The sequence below is a fragment of the Mustela putorius genome, unplaced genomic scaffold, assembly GCF_011764305.1.
Source record: "Mustela putorius furo isolate JIRA1106 unplaced genomic scaffold, ASM1176430v1.1 tig00000107_pilon_pilon_pilon, whole genome shotgun sequence".
NCBI classification, from domain to species: Eukaryota; Metazoa; Chordata; class Mammalia; order Carnivora; family Mustelidae; genus Mustela; species Mustela putorius.
Genome location: NW_025421284.1, coordinates 5073821 through 5099342, shown reverse-complemented (window position 1 = coordinate 5099342; position 25522 = coordinate 5073821). Strand labels below are relative to the sequence as shown.

Below are 25522 nucleotides of genomic sequence, written 5' to 3'. Positions count from 1 at the left end.
CTGCTTCTCGCCCGGCGCCCCAGCACCCGGGCACCCTGAGTGCGCCCACGTTGGCGATGGGGTTCATACGGAGGGTACGTGTTAAGTGAGGTCACCAGGCGGCCCTGACCTTGGTGATGGGTCTGCGTGTGAGGCGACAGCGGCAGGGACGGGGGTGCACAGAGAAACGGCTCTTCGAGGACACCGGTGGGGCGTGGAGGACAGAGGCGTCAGGAGGACCCAACCTTGACGGCCCCTGGGTCTCAGGCTTCCAGCCTCCAGACTGGGGGATCTGGGGTCTGTCACTGAAGGCACCGTCTGTGTCCGCGGCGACGGGCACGGCTCTGTTGGTCAGCACGACGGGCTCGGACAGCCTTGTGCGGCCGTCCCTGTAGCGGGGACAGGGCCCTCGTGCTGGGGCTGCCTCCTGCTTTCCTGCAATGACGCTGAGCATCGCTTCACCTGGGCTTGTTCAACTCTGAGCCAGGCTTTTGATGAAGTCCAACGCACCATGTTTCCTTTTCCTTCTTTTTAAATTGTAAAACAATTTTAAATATTATTTCATATATTTTCACTCTAAGAATCAGGTGAATATACTTAACCCTTTGCAAAATCGAGAAAACTAAAACGTACCCAGAGTTCCATCATCCGAATGCGTTTCTCGGCATTTCCTGTCAATCTCGATTTCCCCATTCATAGGATTTATTTTGCTTTATACAATCGTAAATTTGCCATAAATGTAATTTCATACTGCTTTTCCCCATTATTATATCATAAGCATTTAAACAGTATTATTAAAGAGGCGCCTGGGGGGCTCCGTCGGTGGAGCCTCTGCCTTCGGCTCAGGTCATGATCTCAGGGTCCTGGGTGGGGCTCCTGCCCAGCGGCGAGTCGGCTTGGCCCTCTCCCCCCCGCCCCTGCGAGCTCTCTCCCACTCCCTCTCAAGTCAGCAATAAAATCTTTTGAAGAACTCCTTACATAGTTTCCACAGCCAGACTCTCCAGCGGCTGCATCATCTTTCCAAGTCAGACATTCAGCCTATGCTGCTTAATGACTCACTTGATTTTGTGTTTTTTGATTGTTACAGAGTTTTTGTTATTATAAACAATGTGATAGTGAACACCTCTGCATAAAGCTTTGCCCACATTTTTTAAATTAACATATAAGGTGTCATTTGTAGCAGGGGTACAGGTCCGTGATTCAGCAGTCTTACACATTTCACAGCACTTGATATAGCACATACCCTCCTCAATGTCCATCACCCAGCCACCCCATCCCTACCCCCAGCTCCCAGCAACTCTCCGTTTGTTTCCTGAGATTAAGAGTCTCATGGTTTGTCTCTCTCTCTCTGGTTTCATCTTCTTTCATTTTCCCTCCCTTCCCCTATGATCCTCTGTCTTCTCAAATTCCTCGTATCAGTGACACTTGTCTTTCTCTGATTGACTCATTTCACTCAGCATAATACCCTCTAGTTCCATCCACGTCATCACAAATGGCAAGATTTCATTCCTTCTGATGGCTGCATAGTATTCCATTGTGTATATACACAACATCTTTATCCATTCATCTGTGGATGGACATCTAGGTTCTTTCCATAGTTTGGCTATTGTGGACGTTGCTGCTATAAACATTCGGGTGCATGTGCCCCTTCGGATCACTACGTTTGTATCTTTAGGGTAAATACCCAGTAGTGTGATTGCTGGGTCTTAGGGCAGCTCTATTTTCAGCTTTTTGAGGAAGCTTGATGCTGTTTTCCAGAGTGGCTGCACCAGCTTGCATTCCCACCAGCAGTGTAGGAGGGTTCCCCTTTCTCTGCATCCTCGCCAGCATCTGTTGTTTCCTGACTTGTTGATTTTAGCCATTCTGACTGGTGTGAGGTGATATCTCATTGTGGTTTGGATTTATATTTCCCTGAAAACGAGTGACGTGGAGCACTTTTTCATGTATGTGTCTGTTGGCCATCTGGAGGTCTTCTCTGTAGAAATGTCTGTTCATGTCCTCTCCCATTTCTTGATTTGTTCTTTGGGTGTTGACTTTGAGAAGTTCTTTATAGATTTTGGATATGAGCCCTTCATCTGATATGTCATTTGCAAATATCTTCTCCCATATTCTTCTTCTTTTGAGAACTTGTCTTTTGAGAACTTCTTTTGAGAAGAAGAATATCTTCTTCCTCATTCTGTCGGTTGTCTTTTGGTTTTGACTGTTTCCTTTGCTGTGCAAAACCTTTTGATTTTGATGAAGTCCCAATACTTTATTTTTGCCCTTGCTTCCCTTGCCTTTGGCAATGTTTCTAGGAAGAAGTTGCTGTGGCTGAGGTCAAAGAGGTTGCTACCTGTGTTCTCTTCAAGGATTTTGATGGATCCCTTTCTCCCATTGAGGTTTTTCATCCATTTTGAGGTTATTTTTGTGTGTGGTATAAGGAAATGGACCAGTTTCATTCTTCTTTGCATGTGGTCTTCCAATTTTCCCAACATCATTTGTAGAAGAGACTGTCTTTTTCCCATTGGACATTCTTTCCTGCTTTGTCAAAGATTAGTTGACCATAGAGTTGAGGGTCCATTTCTGGGCTAATTCTGTTCCATTGATCTATGTGCCTGTTTTTGTGCCAGTACCATACTGTCTTGATGATGACAGCTTTGTAATAGAGCTTGAAGTCTGGAATTGTGATGCCACCAATTTTGCTTTACTTTTTCAACATTTTTCTGGCTATTCAGGTCTTTTCTGGTTCCATATAAATTTTAGGATTATTTTTTCCATTTCTGTGACAAAAGTTGATTGTACTTTGATAGGGATTGCATTAAATGTGTAGATCTCTCTAGGTAGCATAGACATTTCCCCAATATATGTTCTTCCAATCCATAAGCATGGAATGTTTTTTCCATTTCTTTGTGTCTTCCTCAATTTCTTTCATAAGAACATTATAGTTTTCTGAGTACAGATTTTTTTCCTTGTTGGTTAAGTTTATTCCTAGTTATCTTATGGTTTGGGGTATAATTGTAAATGGGATAGACTCCTTAATTTCTCTTTCTTTTGTCTTGTTGTTGGTGTATAGAAATGCAACTGATTTCTGTGCATGGATTTTATATCCTGACACTTTACTGAATTCCTGTATGAGTTCTAACAGATTTGGAGTGGAGTCTTTTGGGGTTTCCACAGAAAGCATCATATCATCTGCAAAGAGTGAGAGTTTGACTTATTCTTTGCCAATTTGGATGCCTATTATTTCTTTTTGTTGTCTGATTGCTGAGGCTAGGACCTCTAGTACTATGTTGAATAACAGTGGTGATAATGGACATCCCTGCTGTGTTCCTGACCTTAGTGGAAAAGCTCTCAGTTTTCCCCCATTAAGAATGATATTCACGGTGGGTTTTTCATAGATGGCTTTGATGATATTGAGGTATGTGCCCTCCATCCCTACAGTGTGAAGACTTTTGATCAAGAAAGGATGTTGTACTTTGTCAGGTGCTTTTCAGCATCTATTGAGAGTGTCATGTGGTTCTCATTCTTTCTTTTATTAATGTGTTGTATCTCATTGATTTGTGGATGTTGAACCAACCTTTAGCCCTGTAATAAATCCCACTTGGTCGTGGTGAATAATCCTTTTAATGTACTGTTGGATACTATTGGCTGGTGTTTTGGTGAGAATGTTTGCATCCATGTTCATCAGGGATATTGGTCTGTAATTCTCGTTTTTTATGGGATCTTTGTCTGCTTTTGGGATCAAGGTAATGCTGGCCTCATAAAATGAGTTTGGAGGTTTTCCTTCCATTTCTATTTTTTGGAACAATTTCAGAAGAATAAGTATTAATTATTTAAATGTTTGGTAGAATTCCCCTGGGAAGTCATCTGGCCTGGATTCTTGTTTTTTGGGAGATTTTTCATTACTGATTCAATTTCCTTGCTGGTTCTGTTCAGGTTTTCTATTGCTTCCTGGTTCATTTTTGGTAGTGTATATGTTTCTAGGAATGTATCCATTTCTTCTAAATTGTCTAATTTGTTGGCATATAGTTTCTTATATGTTCTTATAATTGTAATTCTTTGATGTTGGTTGTGATCTCTCCTCTTTCATTCATGATTTTATTAATTTAGGTCCTTTCTCTTTTCTTTTGGATAAGTCTGGCCAGGGATTTATCAACCTTATTAATTCTTTCAAAGAACCAGCTCCTAGTTTCGTTGATTTGTTCTACTGTTTTTATGGTTTCTATTTCATGGATTTATGCTCTGATCTTTATGATTTCTCTTCTCTTACTGGGTTTAAGCTTTCTTTGGTGTTCTTTCTCCAGGTCCTTTAGGTGTAGGGTTAGGTTGTGTACTTGAGACCTTTCTTGTTTCTTGAGAAAGGCTTGTATCACTGTATACTTTCCTCTCATGACCACCTTTACTGTGTCCCAAACATTTTGAACCATTGTTTTCATTATCATTTGTTTCCATGAATTTTTTCAATTCTTCTTTAATTTCCTGGTTGACCCATTCATTCCTTAGTAGGATGTATTTGGGTTTAGCTTCCACGTATTTGGGTTCTTTCCAATTTTCTTCTTGTGCTTGAGTTTAAGTTTCAAAGCATTGTGGTCCAAAAATATTCAGGGAATGATCCAGTCTTTTGGTACCAGTTGAGACCTGATTTGTGACCCAAGATGTGACCTGTTCTGGAGAATGTTCCATATGTGCTAGAGAAGAAGGTGTGTTCTGTTGCTTTGGGATGGAATGTTCTGAATATATCTGTGATGTCCATCTGGTCTGCTTTGTCCATATTTATAATTTACTCCTTCAGGTAATAATATTAAACAACTGAGTGGTTCCTAAGTTATCTTCATTTAATCCTTACAAAATCCTTATAGGGAGATAATTTTGTTGTCTCCTTTAGAGGGGGAGACCAGCACAGACAAATTAGGTTTCCTGCTTAAGGTTACGGGCAGAGCCAGGTTGAATCCAGGAAGCCTGCATTCTCAGGAGCACAATTCCTGGGTCAAAAGCTCATTAATAGATTTAACCAAAGGAAGACTTTTAAAAATAAACCTATCATCATGTACATCATGGCAACTGCACATCAAATTTGCTAAGAGAGTAGATCTTAAGCATTCTCACACATACCTACAGGAAAGGTAACTATGTAAGACGATGATGTGGATGATGTGTTAATTTGACATTTCACAATAATTACATATACCATATTTTTCTTTAGTAGATAGTGCTTTTTGTATCATATCAAAGAAAACTTTGCCTAACACAAAATCACAATTTATCATTTCTTCTAGAAGTTTTAAAGTTTTACCTCCTAAATTCAGGTGTATGATCAATTTTGAGTTACTTATATAGTTGAAGTATGGTATTAAGTTATTTTTATTTCAAGATGGCTATCCAGTTGTTTTAATACCATCTGTTGAAAGTATCATTTCTCTCTAATGAATTGTCTTGGCACCTTTGTTTAAAATCAATTAACCATAAACATAAAGGCCTATTCCTAGAATTTTTATTCTATTCCACTGACTTGTCTATCCTTATGCTAGTACTACACTGTCCTGATTTCTGTAGGTTTTTAGTAAATTTTGAAGTCAGTGTTGTACAATTCTTGCAATTTGTTCTCTTTTGAAAATTGTTCTGCTACTCCAGGTCCTCTCAATTTCCACACACATTTCATGATCAACATGTTGGTTTCCTTTTTAAAAAATAGACCCTCTTGGGATTTTTTACTCCAGTTTTGTTAAATTTATTATTTTTAATGTCACTGTTAATGGAATACTTAATATTGCCTTCAATTTAATTTTTGCCAAATATAGAAATATCATTGAACTTGCTATTTTTTTTAATAAGACAAAGTCAAAAGAGATATTTTGGAGCAGGAGAGAGAACGAGAGAGAGGAGGGCAAAGGGAGAGGGAGAGAGAGAGAATCTTAATCAGGCGGCACGCCCAGTGAGGAGCCTGATTCAGGGCTCAGTCTGACAATCCTGAGATCATGATCTGAGCCGAAATTGAGGGCAGACGCTTAACACACTGACCCACCCAGGCACCCCAAAAGGTATTTATTTTTTAACAACTGTTTCCATTCCAGAAAATGGTAAATTACATACAACATTTCTAGGTCAACTAGCACAACTGAAAAATTTCGACTTTGACCACAGCTGAAATGATTTGCTGTAGAGATGGCTGGAGGCACACGGAGTTTCCTGGAGCCAGGTGGGGACAGTAGCGGAATTCAGATGTGTTCTGAGTAACACTGAAGATAAATGTCCTGGAGCTTACTGGAGAGCTCTTCAGCTGCTTCTTACAAAGCTATTTTATTACCAGTAGTTTCTTGCTTTGTTTTGTTTTAGAACCACGTTGTCTGTGATTAACACAGTTTAACTTTCTATTCTTTATTCCTTTTTTCATTTTATTTCACTGGTTGGAACTTTAGTACAATGTTAGATAAAAGTAGTGAGTGTGGACATCCTTGCCTTGTCCCCAGTCATAAGAGGGAGAGTATTCAGTCTTTCACCAGGAAGTGCAATGTATTTCATAGCTGTTCATTGTCAGAATGTAAATCTTTTCACTTCATTCCTAATTTGCTGAGAATATTTTTTTTATCATGAATGAGGTTTTTTGTTTTTGTTTTTTTTTTTTAGATTTTTGTTTATTTGACAGAGAAGACACAAAGAGAGGGAACATAAGGAGGGAGACTAGGAGAGGGAGAATCAGACTTCCCACCAAGCAGGGAGCCTGATGCGGGGCCGATCCTAAGACCCTGGGATCATACCCTGAGCCAAAGGCAGACGCCTAACGACTGAGCCACCCAGGTGCTCCTGAACGAGAGTTTCTTCCTGGCAACTCCTTTTTCTGAATTGACATCATTATATTATTATTGACCTTCACTGTTAATATTTTGTATAAGATCTACTGGTCTTCACATAGCCATGGTACTTGACCGTGTTGCTAGATCTGGCCTGCTAATATTTACTCAATGGTTTCTATCTATATTTTCTTCAAGGATCTTGCTTCATTGTATTCTTTTGTGATGACATTGTCTGGTTTTGGTATCGGGTTGAAACTGGCCTCACAGAACGGGTTTACCTTCCTCTGTTTTTGAAAGAGCTTGTGTACAACTGTTATTTTTTAATTAGAATAAAAATTTAGAATTCAACAGTGTAGCTACCAGGGCTGGGGATTCTCTATTTTTATTTGTTTAGGTTTGCTAATCTGTACAAACTGACTGGAAAGGGAACTACCTTTCTTAAGTGAGAATGCATTTTTCAACTTTGGAAGATTTAGAATTAAGTGTACAAATGTTTAAGAGACCCAAGTCCATGCTGTCACTACTGTTGCATTAGAAAGCCCTATATGCATATTTGGTAGTTACCTTCTTGGATGCCAAAGAGAATGCGTCCTCCTGGGTGTGAGGGGGTAGGGTCTGAGCTATTGAGGTCTCAAAGCTCTGCCCCCAGTTAGGAGGTGAGCCCAGCCTTATCCAATCTTTGGCATCAAAGTGGGAAAGATGGACTGTCTCAGATAATCCACAAAGGAGTTAAATGTGATGAGGGATAGTGTCCAGCAGGATGGCCGTGAATGGTCAGGGCTGACTTGGATACCTGAGACTGGGGATAAGATGTCCCTGAGACTGCTCTACCACGCATTCTGGAGGGGAGCTCGGGAGCCAGACTTGGGAGAAGAGGGCTTGAATGCATTCATCTGGACACGCACGACAACTAGGTGGGCCACGCTGTCAGTACCTGCCTGGTCATCGTGACTTTGTTCTTGAACACTGTCCTTCCTGCCACTCAGAAGAAGCTGTGTGGCACCCAGAAGGGACAGTAGGGTGGGGTGCCGATGGAACGGAGCGCAGTGCCACCACGGTCTCCAGGTATGGCAGGAGGCTGGATGGGAGTGAGCGGCGGGGAGGGGTCGTGCCCCATTGTGTTAACCATGGTTTAAGCTGTGACGTGGCCAGTCACACCCAGTCCCCACTGAAGACCAGCCTCCGGCATTTCCCACATGGAACTCTGAGTCCCAGCTACTAACAAACAGAGCGGGCTGTGTATGTTGACCTGGGAAAGGAGCAGGGGAGCCCTCGCTGTGGGAGTGAGTGGATTGCCGGGATCCTGGGGGACAGGCCACAAGTCCACCGGGAGCTGGCTACAGTGCTGGTTGCAGATGTCCACACACATCCCAGGCACACGTGATGCTTCTGTTCCAGTCACGCCCACGTTTCGATCATGTTTCCCTCAAACACGTGCCCCACAATTTAGAACTTCTGTGTCTTCACCTTCCTTCCCTCATACTCCCCGTCCCACCTCTGCCCCTGTCGGAGCTGCATCCCTAAGAACGCTGGAACTACTTTCAACCAGCCAACCCTGCCCTCCCCCCAGCTCTTGTGGGGAGGCTTAGACCCTCCGTTGGCTCTCCCTCCTGTATTTGAGGCTCATGCATGGCCGCCCCTCACCTACCGTTGGCCCCAAGTTCTCTGGGAACACGGTACTGGACAGCTGATGGGAGAGCGTATCCGACAGCAGGAGCTCCTTGGACGTAACTCTGGTGGGATGGGGCAGGAGGAAGTGGAGACACACGTCAGCAAGAAAGGGAAGGCGGACAGCTGCTGACAGCCGCAGGCCCCGGCATGCTGCGGGCCCCTTACTGTGGTTTCCCCTTCTTCCACAGCCCGCAGGCCTGCTGCGCGCTGGGAGACCCCCCGCCCCCTGAGAGGAGGGGCTGCACCAGCAGCAGGGACTCTGAACGACGACGGGCAGGTGGTGCTGTGCGCCCTGGGTCTCCGCCACCATGCCAGGGGGATGCGGAACTACATAGCAGGGCCCGCTGAGGGGCCCCCGAGACACAAGGAAGAATGATTTGGAGACATCCAGCCCGGCACCATGACTTGCAGGCTGAAGGGGACACAAATTCTGTCAGTGTCCCTACGGAGCCTACAAGTGCGTTCATCTCCAGCACCTCCCGGCATGAATGCAACCGCGGCCACACATTGACTGCTGTCCTGTAAGACTCGGGGCCCCAATGTCCCTGTCCTGGGCCTATGATGTGGAGCAGGCGTCTGGAGCCCCTGCTCAGGCTCGCTGGCTGGGCGGCTACAGGACGGGCCCTGGCGAGGGCTGGTGGGATGGAGGTCCCACACAGTTCTGGAAGCTTAGCTTCAGATGTGTGGCCCCTCCCCTCTCTATTTCTCCGTCTGGTCATTTCTGTGGGGCCGCCTGTGGAATGTGCTCTGGTAGGCACGTGGCCCAGAAGGGATTGTGCGAATGAGACAGGCCAATGGCGACCCCCAGAGCCCGGCCCTGAGCTTCCTCTAAAATGCGCCTGCGATTAACATCGGTTATGGAGTTGTGACTCCATAAGCACCCACAGCTGCTTACACACAGCTCTGAGCATCAAGAGGTGTAGACAGCCGGGTCTGCAGGCGCAGGCTCTGGTCTGCGCAGTGGGCGTGACCCGAAGGCTGCGGGCACACCCAGGCCCCCACCGGCCCCGCCCAGCACGAAGTCCCAGTTACCCTAGAAATGCTTCCTGCTGCAAAGAACGGCTGCCCAGGTGTTAGCGCCTGCCACGTCCAGGGGTCTGTAAGGCCACCTGTGCTCCCTGACACGTTAGTGCTCCCCTCCCCCAAGTCGCCCAGCTTTCGGGGCAGAGAGGCCAAACTGTGTCTAAACAAGAAGATCCCAGTGATGAGAAGCAGGGTACACCTTCCAGGTGGGAGAGTGAATTCGGGGTGCTTTCTTTTAACACGACAAACCTCACAATACACGGAATTTTAAAGCAGGCCCCTAAGGAGGTACACAACAGGGTTATAATTTTTTAAAAGAAAAAGTTATGTGTGTGATGCACATGGAGACACTCTATGTGGGAGACTTGAAAGACCCCAGTCAAAACGCCAGCAGCGGACACTGGTGGACAGAGGAAGGAACGACTTCTGCCTGCACACTGGGCATATTGATAAGTGCCAAATTTTCTAAAATAAATACTCAATAATGTGGCAATCTGAAAAATTTTTAAGGTGGAAATTTATGATCCTGGTGCACCAATTTTCAATTATTCTTGCTGGAAAGGGACAAGATAGGAAATGTGGAGACAGAAGGAGAAAATTGCCATCCGTAAGCCAAGGAGAGAGCCTGACAGGCCCCTGACCCTGCCCACCCTGTGATTTCAGGCTCTGGCCCCCAGAACAGTGAGACCACAGTCTGGTGGTTTATGCCCCTGACTTTGTGGCCCTTTGGGGCGACAGCCCTGTGAACTAAGACACTCACTGGAATGGGAGCCCAGTTCCTGTGTCTCGGTGACTTTTCACAACAGCACAGTCCTGTGTGCAGACAGTGCGTGTTGTACAGTGAGTAGCAGCCTCGACTGTGACCTTCACCGTGGGCCACTTTCTGCCTCTGCGATTTCATGTGTGCATGTGTGCCTGCATGCGGCACTCTGGGGCTCTCAGAGCAACGTGAAACCAGGTATTAGGAGCCGTCCTAAGGAGGCTCGGACTCAACTCCCCACGTGTTCTCTGACCGACACAATCAGTGAGCTCTGACTTCCTCCTGTCCAGAAGTTAACAGTGTGGACGGACTAGAGAACAAGGCGGTGAACCCGGGTTAGGGTTGAGTGTGACGACGTTACACATTATTTAAAAATATCCCATCAGAGATGAATTACCTTCCAAAGTCATTTGAGTTACGAAGAGCAGGAAGCCCACATTCACACACATCAAACGACTCTGGCGAGTGTACCACGCGCCTCTGTGTGGATGGGCTCTGGCCCCGGTCTGCGCACTGCATGAATGAAAATGAACAAAGAGGGGAAGCAGGTGATACTCACGGTCCTTCAGAAAATCCAGTCCGTTTTTTAGTCAGTGTGGAGTGACCCTGTCTCAGAGACTCAGGCCGGGGTCCCCCAGAGGGACAGCACCCCTCGTCCCACATGCAGCCCGTGAGCACAGGCAGCCTCGGTACTCTTTGGTGGGAGCCTGGGGGCGGGACCGCTGGGCAAATGGTAGAGCAGAGTCCGAGCTCGAAGAAACTGCCCAGCGGCTTTCTGAAGAGGCATCACTTTCCGGTTCCCCGTGACTTCCAACTGCTGCCCCTCGGGCTTTGGCTTCTCAGCGTCCCCCCGGCACTCAGCACCGTTAGCCTTTCCCACCGGGTCCTGCTAACGGGCAGGGCTGTGGCATGGATTCGCATTTTCCGAATGGTAAATGACATGGCACTCCTTTTCGGGTGACTATCTGCCACCCATATATCCTGTTTGGTGGAGACCATTAAAATCTTTCCCCCATTTTAAAAGTGGAGCTGTTTTAAGGAAGACATCCAGATGGCCAACAGACACATGAAAAAATGCTCCACATCACTCGGCATCAGGGAAATACAAATCAAAACCACAATGAGATATCACCTCACACCAGTCAGAATGGCTAAAATCAACAAGTCAGGAAACGACAGATGCTGGCGAGGATGCGGACAAAGGGGAATCCTCCTACACTGTTGGTGGGAATGCAAGCTGGTGCAGCCACTCTGGAAAACAGCATGGAGGTTCCTCAAAAAGCTGAAAATAGGGGTGCCTGGTGGTTAAGTGTCAGCCTTCAGCACAGGTCATGATCCCAGGGTCCCAGGATGGAGCCCCTCAATGGGCTCCCTGCTCAGCAGAAAGTCTGCTTCTCCCTCTCCCACTCCCCCTGCTTGTGTCCCCTCTCTTGGTGTGTCTCTCTCTGTCAAATAAATAAATAATTTTTTTAAAAGTTGAAAATAGGGTGCCTTGGTGGCTCAGTGGGTTAAAACCTCTGCCTTCGGTTCAGGTCATGATCTCAGGGTCCTGGGCTCTCTGCTCAGCAGGGAGCCTGCTTCCACCTCTCTCTCTGCCTGCCTCTCTACTTGTGATCTCTGTCTGTCAAATAAATAAATTAAATCTTTTTTTAAAAGTTGAAAATAGAGCTATCTTATGACCCAGCAATTGTACTACTGAGTACTTACCCCAAAAATACAAATGTAGTGATCCCAAGGGACACATGCACCTCAATGTTTCTAGCAGCAATGTCCACAATAGCCAAACTATGGAAAGAGCCAAGATGTCCACCAACAGATGAATGGATAAAGAAGATGTGATATATATACATATATATATGGCTGCATAGCATTCCACTTATATATAGTGGAATACTATGCAGCCATCAAAAGAAATGAAATCTTGCCATTTGCAACAACATGGATAGAACTAGAGGGTATCATGCTTAGCGAAATAAGTCAATTATCATATGATCTCCCTGATATGAGGAATTTGAGAGGCAGGGCAGGAGATTTGGGGGAACTAGGGAGGGAAAAAATGAAACAAGATGGGGTGTGGAGGAGACAAACCATAAGAGACTCTTAATCTCAGGAAACAAACTGAGGGTTGCTGAGGGGGTTAGGGACAATGTGGCAGGGTGATGGACTTGGGGGAAGTTATGTGCTATGGTAAGTGCTGTGAATTGTGTAAGCCTGACAATTCACAGACCTGTACTCGTGGGGCAAATAATGCATTAGATGTTAATATTAAAAATGGGGCTGTTTTCCTTACTAAGTTTTGAGAGTTCTTTATATATATTCTAGATGCAAGTACATGGCTGGCAAATATTTATTCCAGCCTGTGACTTACATTTTCTGTTTTTGTAATGGTGACTTTCAAAGAGCAAATGCTTTATTTTTTATGAAGTCCAATTTTTCATTTTTTGGCTGAGTAGTGTTTTGGTATCCTATTAAAGAAAACTTTGCCTAACTCAAGCTCACAAAGAGCTTACTCTGTCTTCTTCCTAAAGTGTTAAAGTTTACCTTTTAAATTCAGGTCTATGACTGATTTTGAGTTGTGTGTGTGTGTCTGTGTGTGTGTGTGTGGTATGAAATAGGGTATTGTACTCTTTTTTTGTATCTGGTTATCCAGTTGTTCTAGCACCGTTTATCAAAAATACTCTCATCCCCCCCCACACTGAATTGCTCCTCCCTCTGTTCAACATCTGCTGCTCAGGTTTTACTTTGGGAGTTTCGACTCTGTTCCACTGGCTCATACATCTATCCTCATGCCAGTCCCACACTGTCCTGATTCCTGTAGCTTGGTCATAGATTTTTTTAAATGAAATGTTCTGGGTTTTTTTTTTTAATATTTTATTTATTTATTTGAAAGAGATCACAAGTAGGCAGAGAGGCAGGCAGAGAGAGAGGGGGAAGCAGGCTCCCTGCTGAGCAGAGAGCCCAAAGTGGGGCTTGATCCCAGGACCCTGGTACCATGACCTGAGCCGAAGGCAGAGGCTGAAACCACTGAGCCACACAGACGCCCCGGTCATAAATTTTTAGGGCAAGTTGTGTGAGTCCTCCGATTTACTGCTTCTTTTTCCAAATTATTTTGGCCACTCTAAGTCCTCTGAATTTTGATATATATTTTAGGATTGGCTTGATATTTCCTTTAAAAAGTTTGCTAGAAATTCAGTAGGGATCACAGTAAATCTGTAGGTCAGTTTAGGGGAATTTGCTCTCAAGATAATGTTCTGTTCTCCATTCCATGAGTATTCTAAATCTTTCTGTTTATGTAGATTGTGTTCAATCTCCCTCAATAGTTTTTAGCTCTAAGTATACAAATTTGGCTCTTATTTTATTACCTTATTTTTATTATTTTCAATGTTATTTCAAATGGAATGGTTTTCTTATTATCATTTTCAGATTCTTCATTGCTAGTTTACAGAAATATAATTGAGATTTTTGTATCTATTTTGTATCCTACCACCTTATGGAGCTATCTTATTTTTTTTTCATCATCTTATTTCTACCAGACTTTTTTTTACAGATTTGTTAGAAGCATGTTCCATGCAAATAAATATGGTTTCATTTTGAAATCTATGTCTTTAGTTTATATTTGTTGCTGTGTTGTATTGTCTGGAACTTCAGTAAAACATCAAATAGAAGTTTGAAGTGGAAATTCTTGCTTTTGTCCCAATCTTAAGGGGAAAGTATTCAGAATGAATGAAGTATGAATTAGATACAAGAGTGATTAGGCACTCTTTACCAGATTACAGGCATTTCCTATGCCCACGGGTGTGGAATTGTTTTTGTCATACATAGATGTGCTATCACGTCAAATAGATTTTTCTGGTTGACCAATATGCTCACATGTTTAATGTTCTTTGTATTATTAATATACTTATTACATTCATTTATTTTCAGATGTTAAACCAACCTTGCATTCTTGGAATAAACTTCAATTAGTAATGGTATATAATGCTGTTTCTCTGTAACCACATTTGGTTTGGTAATATTTTGTTAAAGATATTTGCCTCTATATTCACGAATGCTTCCAGCTCATCCTATTCCTCCTCTCTGGGATGACACTGTCTGGCATTGGTGTCACGCACTGACACCACAGAGAATGGAGAAGTGCTGCTTTCTTCTCTGGCCCTGGTCCTGAAGGTCTGTGCATGACTGCTGTTATTTTATTCTTAAAATATCAGGTAGAATTTATCAATTTATTAGGACCTGGGATCTTCGTGAGAAACTTAAATTAACAGTTGTCTTTGTTATATGTCTATTCAAATTTTCTATTTCTTTTTGAATGTCAACTAAGTAGAATGATAACTCCCTTTCTTAAGAAAGCATGTTTCAAAAAAAGAAAGAAAGGAAGGAAGAAAGAAAACATGTTTCAACCTTGGGATGTTTTAAGTATAGAAAAATTTAAGAGACCCAAGCCTATTATGTTACCATTTGTGTAGTAAAAAGTAATCGTGCGTATTTAATATTCTATGTTCTTGAATGCTGACAAGAAATTGTCCTGCTAGGAGTGGGACAAAACAAGATCTCGGCTCCGAGTCTTAAATGTCTATGTGCATCTAGGAGGTGAGGTTGGCCTGATTCTATCTTGTTGGATGCCAAATAGAAATAAGGAAGCTGTGTCTGGGAGAATCTTTTGTGGGATTTAACATAATGATCAATGGCAAGTGGCTGTCACCATGGCAGCCACATGGTCAGAGCTGGAAGCCAGTGTCACACAGGACAGTCCCAGGCAAATTGGGACAGATGGTCACCCTGGTTTTAACGGCAGCAAAGAAAAGTCTGTAGCCATCTGCTCATGGCTTGGAGTGAGGGTCACCTCTTAGTGGCTGAGTCCGGGGTGGGGGAAAGGCTGGGCATGTGATAGTTTCCACTAAATGTGTTTCTAAACTTCCAGCAGATGAGCGACAAGGAAAATGACTTCGTTGACAATATCATTGTTACTAAAGGTGGGTTTCAACACCTTCCTACTTCGAAATTATTACAAGGAGCCCTCCCTCTGATGCCCTGCAGAGACTGTGGTGAGATGGAGCTCCTCCCACAGAAAATGTAAAGTCACCTGTGACCTACAAAAGTCAGCATAGTCACAAATCCTGTTTTAAAATAGCCCACCAGAAACTCCCAGACAGCTGTAGAAAGTAGATCCAAAAGGAGGCAAAAGGAAGCAACCCTGTTGCCCTGATCCTGTGAAGAGCAGATGCCCCCCCATGCCTTACTCCACGTCTCTTTCCTACAGTGACTCCCTACCATTTTTCAATGAAAAATTTCAAAGATCTATAAAAGCTGAAAGGATTGTACAAGAATGCCCAAATACTCAACACTAGGTTCTACCACTGTTAAAGTTTTGCTGCATATTTTTTTTACCCTATGATTATCCATCCATCGTTATACATCCCATGTACTCCAAAGCCTGTCAGGTGCTGACAGCAGCACCTTCATTAAAGCGCAGTAGATCGCACAGTTTTAGCAAACCCATTTTTGTACTGTGTTTCTCTCTCTCTCTCTCTCTCACATACACACACACACACACACAAAATACAAGCCCCACACTTAAGAACATTTTCTGTCCTTCGATTTTTCTTCTCCTCCCCTCCCCACCTTTGCTCCCACATGAGCTGCACCCCTGGGGACTGTTGGGGTCGATTCCACGTTAAAACATGTTAACCCCCTAGGCCTACCTGGGCCTACTTAGCCATAGTGACTCCATGTTGCCTAGGTAGACATTTTGTTGTTTAATAAATGCCTCAACAGTTATTGATATCAGTTCCAGGTAACTATTACTAAAACACACACCTAAAACAAGGCCATTTTGTTTATATCAGTTCCAGGTAACTATTACTAAAACACATACCTAAAACAAGGCCATTTTGTGGTTTAATAAACACCTCAACAGTTACTAGCATCGGTTCCAGGTAACCGTTACTAAAACACACAGGTAGGAGACATCCCATCAGCCAAAGCCACATACATAGATGTCTGCAATTGTGCCCTATAAAAACTAGCCTGTAAGACCAAGGGGCATCACTCTCTTCAGAGGCGGCCCTGGCTGGTCAGTCTGACTTCTAATGCTTGGCATAGAATAAAGCTTTACATAACTTTTACTTTGTCTCAGCCTCATTTCCCTGGCCGTTCAATCTAACTTCTAATGCTTGGTATAGAATAAGGTTTTGCGTAACTTTGTCTCAGTCTCATTCCTTTGATAACAGACCCAACATATGGGGGCTCGTCTGGGATCAAACAACGAGAACTGAGCCAGCATCAGAATTTCTGGGAAAAGCCTCCAGAGGTAAGATCTCCATATTCTGTGAGATCTGGTCTGTCTGGTTGTGGAGCTCCAGGGTATGGCCCACCGGGGAGAAGCTGGACACAGCCATGCTCCCCAGGGCTGGAGTGGATGTGGGGATGCCCCATCCCTCTTCTGGTAGATCGTCTGGTGGGTCCTAGGTCCTAGGACCTCCCTAGGTGGTCATCTGGGTCTGTACAGGGCCAGGTAACCCCCATCTGTAGGGAGCCGGGAAAACCCCCACCAGCGGGTGAGGACCGCTGGGTCTGTGTGTCTTTGTCTTGTCTTTTTGTTCTCTGTTTTGTTACTCGTTTCTAGGGGACCGAGAAAATCCACACTGGTGAATGTTTGTAGGGGACTGAGAAAATATCCACCAGCGGCAGGTTCTGGGTAAGGGCTGCTGGGTCTGTGGTTGTCTGTGTCTTGTCTTTTTGTTGTCTGTTGTGTTTGAAGAAATGGGACAACCAGAGAGTAAGGGGTCTCTGACTTTCATCTCTCTGTTCCTCCTAATAAATGTAGGACTTCTCCCTTGCTCATTTCTTATGTTAATGGCTATAACTGGAGCCAACTGTGGTTGGTCTAACTCGAGACAGAGACTTTAAGGAATATCCCCAAGGAGCTGCCAAAACTCCCTTTGTTTAGGGAAAGTTCCTTGCCTTCTCTGGCCCGACCTGGACTGCCTAGCCCCTCCTCCTTGCTGGTGAGGCCTTCTGGCAGCACTTTGTTTGTTCTGTCTCCTCCTCCTGTTTCTGCACCAGCTTGGGTGCAGCCTGCATAACTGACTTGTAGACCATCCTCGGTGCTTCCTGCACCACGGCTCCTTCTCTCTTCACTGTCAAGAAACAAAAAAAGCACCCCTGGACCTAACACCCCCCACTCCAGATCTTCCCACCCCGTGTCTCAGGCAAACATTAAAAGTGGAGTGGGTCCAGGTGAAACGTAAATCAGAATTTAAACTAAATTAAGTTTGTTGGTTTAATTAAAATAGACATGTCTTTAAAGTTACAGCAGTAAATGTGAAACTTCAAAGTTTACTGAATGTCAAATAAGCTCATGTTATTTGTTAAAATCTGTTAGCAAAGAAATAACTGAAATAATGATTAATTGTCTGTCTCAAAGCTTTAATAGGTAATTGTTAAAATAGCTTTCAAAGTCTTTAGTAACCTGAAACACTAAAGGTTTACTTGGATGACAAATGGACTTAAATTTGTTGGACATCTAACCAAATGGGATATCTTAACCAAAAGGGATAAAATACTAAAGCATTAATTACTGGAACCAGGTTTGTGCTTTTAACTTCTTACTGCAAAGAAACTAAAACTATTTAAATCTGTTGGTAAACAAGTTTTGTGTTTAACTGACTCATAAATTTGCCATCTACAGAATTCTGTTGTAACTGTTCACAATTGGTTAATACTTAGCCATCACTAGAGACTAAAGTGTTTCTAAGAATAAAAAATTCTACTAACTGTAACTAAGACTGATAAAAGTAGAAAAACAACCCTATATGTAAAAAGTAGGAGATACATTAAAAAAATACATTTTGTTAAAGATTAAAGGTAATTTTTTCCTAAATAAGAAAAAATAATTTTTTTTTAAATGGCTTGGGACAAAACCTAAATGCAAAAAAGTTGTAAAAGGTTTGTGAAGAAAAATCTTCAAAAAAGAAATTTTAGGTATGGTCAGGACAGACTAAAATTAAAATGAATTTTAAAATGTAGCACCTCAGAATAATAAATCACATGAAATGATTCCATGTATTCTAGACTACCAAAAGAAAATGCCATTAAGGTTTTTATTAAAAGTTTTAATGTTGTCTAAAAAACCAGAGGAAAAGCAGTTGACTGATAACTGATAGTAAGTTTAGAAAAATTGTACACACACAAAAAAAAGGGCTTAAGAGAGTAAAAAGTTTTGTCTTAAAATAAAAATATCTGGTTGCACCAGAACTTGAAAGAAAATAATAAAAACTAAACTTGAGGGTATTTAGTAAGTCATAAAAGGCTTGGGGAAAGTGACCTTTATTTGCTCTGGTTTATAGGTTTGAAAAAAAAAACAATGAAATATGTTGGAAATTTAACCATATTAGATCAGTTTTGATGGATGTATTCACAAGAAGGAAAAAAAAAGACTAATAAATCTTTTCCTGTAAAATGTTTCTGTTCTTAAGAAAAAAGGACTAAAGCCCTATGTCATGGAAAATCTATATTGGTGGTCCACTCAAGTAAATGTTGACTATTACATAAACTAAAAAAAAAAAAAAAAAAACTGTATAAAAAAATCTGCTTTTTTCTGTTCAAAAAAAACCCAAGGTTTTCTTAGATTAATTGATCTACTGTTAAGGAGAGAATATAAATGGTTTTCTCTTTGCCTGCCCAGAGAAACCAGTTTCTATATTTTGTTTTATCTGTAATCCTATTTAAGCATGTGCTTTAAAACTTAAATTTTAGCAATTGTCAACAAGATTTAAATTGTAAATAAGATCTCTTTGACTCATAAGGCTTTTCCTTGGTATGCTAATTACTCAAAAAATACTGCTAAACCACTAATAAACCTTGGGTTACACATGGGTAAATGCTATAACTATTAATAGAAATTCTATGCATTTCCTAATGTTTTAACCTTTTGATAAGGTCAACTTGATATTGTAATTATTGAAATGTTATGTGTCACAGAAGTAACCTAATTTTCTTGTCAGTTAAACTGTAAAACCATATCTATTTTGAATTTTTGTCATTTATAATTATTTTAATTTTCTTATAAAATAAATTCTGCCTTGAAGAAAATTCACATGGGAGACTTCCAGGACAAATACAGGTCTTCGATATGTTGAAATCCTGAAACTGAAATGGATAAAAATTTCCAGAACTAACTAAAACTACATTCAAACTAAACCAGAATTAGTAACATGGGACCTCAATCCCCGGTGAATGAAGAACTACTGCCCAAAGGAACCCCCTGACTGGAACCAAACTCTGATATAGGTAAGGAGAGTCTGTTTCTACCGCCAGGCCCTGCTGGGAGGCCTCCATGCGACTGCAAGGAGACCCATAAATCTATCTAAGATAAGTGCGGTGACTCGAGATAAGGATGGGTCTCCGGGGCTCATGGAAGCCTATCAAATGTAGAGCCCGATCGACCCTGAGGCGCCCCCAAAATCAGAGGCAATAAATCTTGCCTTTGACAGTCAGTCAGCCCCAGATAGAAGGAGAAAACTTCAAAAAATTGAAGAACTTGAAGGGAAAAATTTGACTGAGTGAGTGGGAATAGCAGAGAAGGTGTTAACAACCGAGATACACAAGAAGATGAAAAACCGACTAGAAAAATAGTCAAAGTTTTGGCGTCACATGAGACGGGGGAAAAGCAAAGGAAAAGAGGCCAATAAAAAGGAAAAAGGTAAAAATGATCAATGAAACGAGTCTGATCATAGACAGAGCCGATGAGAAGTCCTAGCTTCAGGTCAGTGTGCTTACTGCAAGGGAAGCGGACACTGGGCCGAGGAGTGGCCCCAGAAAGACGCCGGCCACGCCGGCCACCAGAGACTGAAGGGACCATGGCTCAGAGCCCCTCCCTGAACCTCGGGTAAGAGCTGAGGTGGAGGAAAAATCAATTGACTTTTTGATGGACACGGGAGCCCCATTTCATCATTACTAGAGCCTGTGGGAAAACTCTCTGAAGAGGAGGTCTGGGTACAGGGGCCAATGGCACAAAAAGACGTAAACAAACAACAGAAAGGACCTTAAATATGGCCTGTGTCTGTTCGCGTCCGGCAGTGCTCCCTGCCCTGGGAAGCAAAGGCAGGGATCTCCAGAGAACACACCTTTGCTCCCGTCAAAAGGCCCAAACTGGGGAGTCCCGACCCGGTCAGGACTTGTGGGAAGCTAACAAGTGGATTAAAGATATCCACCCGATGGCGCCTAACCCCTCTACCCTACTCTCCCTCCTGAGCCCCAAGAGAACCATGTACACTGTCTTAGATCTCAAGGATACAAGCGAGTCTCAGCCCCTCTTTGCTCTTGAGTGGTCCAACCCACAGAAAGTGTTCCAAGGTCAGCTCACCTGGACAAGAACAACGCCCGAGTGATGGGGTATCAGGCCCTCCTCCTCAACGAACCGAAAGTGACTCTCCGGTCCCCGGCGGTGCTAAATCCAGCCATGTTGCTGCCAGAGGAGCTGACTAACCACAGCACTTGCTAATAGCTGCTGAGGACTATGAGTCATGCTTGCGGGGGACAAGCCACTTATTTAGGCTTTGATCTCCAAGAAGGAGTGCGTTCACTGTGAGTCCAGGAAACAGGTAACCAACCGATACCCCTGCCCCACCCACGCTACTGCAGGGAGGTCCTAACCCAGGTCACAGGAATAAGGCCGGATCTCACAGACACTCCCCTCCCGGATGTGGAGATGACTTTGTTCACAGATGGGGGTAGCTACATGGCCGATGAAAAGAGGTATGCGGTGGCTGCAATGGTTTCTCCTGAGCAGGAACTCTGAAAGGCGGCCCTGCCACACATCTCTAGGAACAGCAGGTATGTCTTTGCTACTCTTCATATACGTGGGGCTATTTATAAAGAAAGTGGCCTATTAACAGCAAAAAAATAATAATAAAAATAAATAAATAAATAAATAAAAACCAAAAAAAACTGGTTCTCCTACAGACTATTTGGAACCCAAAAGAGGTGGCCATTATGCATTGCCCGGGACACCAAAAGGGGACTGATCTGATTTCAAAAGAAAACCAATTAGCAGATCAACCAGCAGAGCAAGCAGCCAGAAAAATGGCTCAGGAACTGGTTACACTCCCAGCTCCAGCCCTACCAGAAAAACCAGATTATTTAGAGGAAGATTTAAAATATTTACAAAAATGGACTAAATTAAACTATAAAGGGGTTTGAGCTAAGACCAGGACAAAAAAAAAGTTAATTCTCCCTCAAAGACTAAAAAATAAAATAAAATAAAATAAATTAAAAAAATTAGTAAACCAAATACATCAGGGCACTCATTTAGGGACACAGAAACTGAAAAAACTCATGGGCAAGCAATTTCAGGTATCTAAATTAGGGCGTATGGCTCAGGATATAGTTAATAGATGTGCTCAATGTCAGGCAGTAGAAGCAGGAAAACTAGGATGGAAAAAGCAAAAGAAAAAAGGGTTAAAAACTAGGAGTTTATTGGGAAGTGGATTTTACAAAAATCAAATAATATGTTAGTTTTTTGTAGATGCCTCTTCAGACGGAGTAAAAACTTCTTCTGCCAAGCATGGAACAGCAGAAATAGTAGCCAAAAACTACTAAAAAAATAATTCCTAGGTTTGGGTTGCCTCTTGTGATCGGGTCAGACAACGGCCCAGCATTTGTGAGTTCAGTCTCACGGGCACTGGCCAAGGCCGTGGGCACGGATTGAAAACTACACGGTGCCTACTGGCTCCAGAGTTCCGGACAGGTAGAGAGAGTGAGCCGGACTCTTCAGGAAACCTTGACAGAGTTAATTCTGAAAACTGGTGGTGGATGGATGGATCTCCTGGCCCTTCGCCCTCCTTAGGGCACGATGTACACCCTACTTAAACAAGGTTACCCCATTTATTTTTTTTTAAATTTTTTTAAAGATTTTATTTATTTATTTGACAGAGAGAGATCACAAGCAGGCAGAGAGAGAGGAGGGGGAAGCAGACTCCCCTGCTGAGCAGAGAGCCTGATGCGGGACTCGATCCCAGGACCCTGAGATCATGACCTGAGCCGAAGGCAGCAGCTTAACCCACTGAGCCACCCAGGCGCCCCAAGGTTACCCCATTTAAAATAATGATCGGGAGACCCCCTCCACTCTGCTCATGGCTACAAAAGGTTACCCTAACAAAAATGACTGATCAGTCTGTATTCCAGTCACTACAAGCACTACAGTCTGTCTGAAAAAGAGCCCATGCAGGGATCCAAACTGCCTACACTGAGATGAAAACGGAGGTAAATACCACATCCTTACCAACCCAAAGATTGGTTTGGATACGCCGCCAAGGAGTGAAAAACTTGAAGTCTCATTGGAAGGGACTGTTTACTGTCATCCTATAGAGGACCCGAGGGACTCCAGCATCTTACTACAGAAATAAAACGGACAAAACCTGTGGTTCCCATCCTAATTGCAGCACTAACTGATTCTTTAAAAAGTCAAAGAATTGACTAATCTCCAAAGAAAAGGGGGGGGGGTGTTGGGGTCAATTCCACGTTAACCCCCTAGGGCCTGCCTGGGCCTACTTAGCCATAGTGACTCCATGTTGCCTAGGTAGACATTTTGTTGTTTAATAAATGCCTCAACAGTTATTGATATCAGTTCCAGGTAACTATTACTAAAACACACACCTAAAACAAGGCCATTTTGTGGTTTAATAAACACCTCAACAGTTACTAGCATCAGTTCCAGGTAACCGTTACTAAAACACACAGGTAGGAGACATCCCATCAGCCAAAGCCACATACATAGATGTCTGCAGTTGTGCCCTATAAAAACTAGCCTGTAACACCAAGGGGTGTCGCTCTCTTCGGAGGCAGCCCTGGCCGGTCAGTCTGACTTCTAATGCTTGGCATAGAATAAGGCTTTGCGTAACTTTGTCTCAGTCTCGTTCCTTTGATAGCGGACCCAACAGGGACCAAGCAAATGCTTCAGATCAGTCGAACAAGCCATCCCAAGCACTTTCTGACCCTCCTTTTGGCTCTCCTCCTTGATTCAGACCCCCTGCCCTATGGCTCTGAGCTCACCTTTAGCATCAGGGAGCCCTCTGGGTGGATGGCAGTGGTGGAACAGGGACTCGGGCACTTCTGGAGTGGCCGGGGATCCTTGTGTTCTTCTCTGCAGGCATGAGGCAAAAGGAAGGAAAGACTCCTCTCAGCAAAGAAGAGCCCTGCCTTGGGCAGTGAGCTCAGAGCGTGCCCCTGAGGCTGCCCAATGCCATTCACTCGCCATTATTGGGACGCCCTCATCTGCAAAGCCTCTGAGCCAGCAGCTCTTGGGAGGTTGTCTTTGTGCTCCAGGGTGGACTACACAATGTGAGGAACCCTGCAACAGCTCCACCGGCAAAGGTCTCTAAGCGCTTGCCAGCGAGAGGCCACAGAGTCACTCCTCTGGCTGTGGTGCCCCACCCTGGACCCCTGCGTTCACGAGCCTGCGGGGGCAGCAGGGCTGAGTTATGAGTGGACAAAGGATGGGCCTTGGAGCCCACAGCATTCCGGGCTCCTTTGTGGCAGCAGCTCTAGAAAACGAGTGCAGGAGATGGTCCTTGGTTATCCAAGTATGTCCAGTGTAATCTCACAAACCCCTACAAGCTGAGAAATGAGGAAGAGGAGGAAGTCCAAGAGATCTGAAATGTGAAAAGACCAGACCCCCGTTATCACTAGAGACCGCAGGGCAATGTGGAAACTGTGGGAAAACAACAAATCTGCATTCCGAGTCAGCCTAGAAGCAATTCTTCCCCAGAATTCTTTCCCTCCAGAAAGGAAAGCTGACCTGGTGAACCCTGGTGGCGCCTCCAGAGGCACCAGGCACGGACCCCAGTGCACTTGCCCAGGCACGTGATCCACGCACACCTGGAGATCATGAGTCTTGCTTCAAGCCACTAGATCTGTGCCTATTCGTCATGCAGCAATGGAACATCGATACCAACCCCTTGGTGGACAGTAGCGGAGCGGAACACCTGAGAAACGAGGCAAGAGGGCTTTATACGTACGACCCTCCCTCCACAGCCGATGAGCAGTCAGAGACGACACTCCCAACAAGCTGATCTGAGAAGCACCAGTAGAGCAAAGCACTCGGGAAAGCCCTCCACAGAGTTCTAGACCCCAACATGCGGCAGCCGCCGGCCGGCTCGGAGTCGGCCTGGGTCGGCATCCGGTCGAGGGATTTGAGCACAGTCCTTGGTCCCCAGGGGCGGACACGCGGACACACTGCAGCTCTGCCGGGAGCAGAAGGCCGGCGGGGTCCGGGCAGGGGCTCCTCGCGGCCAGGGCGCCCCGGGACGCTCGTGCGCTAGAGCGAGGCCGCCGCGCCCCGCCGCCCGCGCCCCGCCGTCCGCGCCCCGCCGTCCGCCCGACGCCTCCGCCACCAGGGGCCCGGCGGCGGGAGCGCGGCGCCTTCTCCCCCGGACGCGACGGCACCGGCGGTCATTCTCCCATGACCGGGGAACGCCCTTCGCAGACCGAGTCTTCCCCTTTGAACCGCGCGGCTGGCACGTGGAAGGTCCGCGCAGGGCGGCCGGGGCTGCACGACACGGTCACGGCTTGCGCGTGGCGCACCGAGGCACGCGACCGAGTCACTCGGAAGACACCGCCGCGCGCGAGGGGCGGCCAGAAGCTGCGGGTCCCCGCCCCCGGCCCTCCGGGACGCGACCCCTCGCCACACCGCCGGGGGCGCCGCGCTGTGACCCCGTGACCCCGGGCCTCGCGCCTGCTCCCGCCCGGGGAACGCCTCGGGAAGCCCCGCTTCGACCCCCGCGTGTCTCGGAAGCGCACGAAGCGGTTCTAGGGTCCGTGCGGGAAAGTAAAGCGGGAACGAGTCGCCCAGAGCCGCGGAGCGCGAACGGCCGGGGGCGGGGACGCAGGGGCGCGGCGGGCGGGGGTCGGGGACCGGCCGGAAGCGGGTCTCCCCCCGCCCCGGAGCGGCCGGAAGCGGGTCTCCCCCCGGGAGCGGGGCCGCGCGCCCTCGCTCGGTGACGAACCGGCAGCGCCCCGCCCTCGGGAGCACGGACGCGGGTGAGGGTCGCGGGGGCTCGGAGGAAGGTGGTTTTCCGGCCGGGCGGCGGCGCGGGCGCCTGCGGCTCCCCTGCGGCTCCCCTGCGGCTGACCTGCGGCTGACCTGCGGCTGACCTGCGGCTGACCTGCGGCTGACCTGCGGCTCCCCTGCGGCTCCCCTGCGGCTGACCTGCGGCTGACCTGCGGCTGACCTGCGGCTCCCCTGCGGCTCCCCTGCGGCTGACCTGCGGCTGACCTGCGGCTCCCCTGCGGCTGACCTGCGGCTGACCTGCGGCTCCCC

At 45.4% G+C, this 25522-nt stretch overlaps 1 protein-coding gene and 1 long non-coding RNA gene across 4 annotated transcripts in view; one reads left to right on the top strand and one right to left on the bottom strand.

The window, feature by feature from the left end:
- Positions 1 to 25522, bottom strand: part of LOC101692116 (palmitoyltransferase ZDHHC11) — a 58385-nt gene that overhangs the window by 13419 nt on the left and 19444 nt on the right. For all 3 annotated transcript variants that reach the window (XM_045089341.1, XM_004768400.3, XM_045089344.1), the window contains exons 8-9: positions 10601 to 10716; positions 8398 to 8482 (exon numbers count right to left, since the gene is read on the bottom strand). In XM_045089341.1, coding sequence (XP_044945276.1) covers positions 8398 to 8482; positions 10601 to 10716 — 201 coding nt within the window. The remainder of the gene's footprint in view (positions 1 to 8397; positions 8483 to 10600; positions 10717 to 25522) is intronic.
- Positions 16259 to 22200, top strand: LOC123394733. The gene is made up of 4 exons (XR_006609475.1): positions 16259 to 16276; positions 16434 to 16513; positions 19293 to 21039; positions 22138 to 22200. It is a non-coding gene; the product is annotated as an uncharacterized LOC123394733 (long non-coding RNA).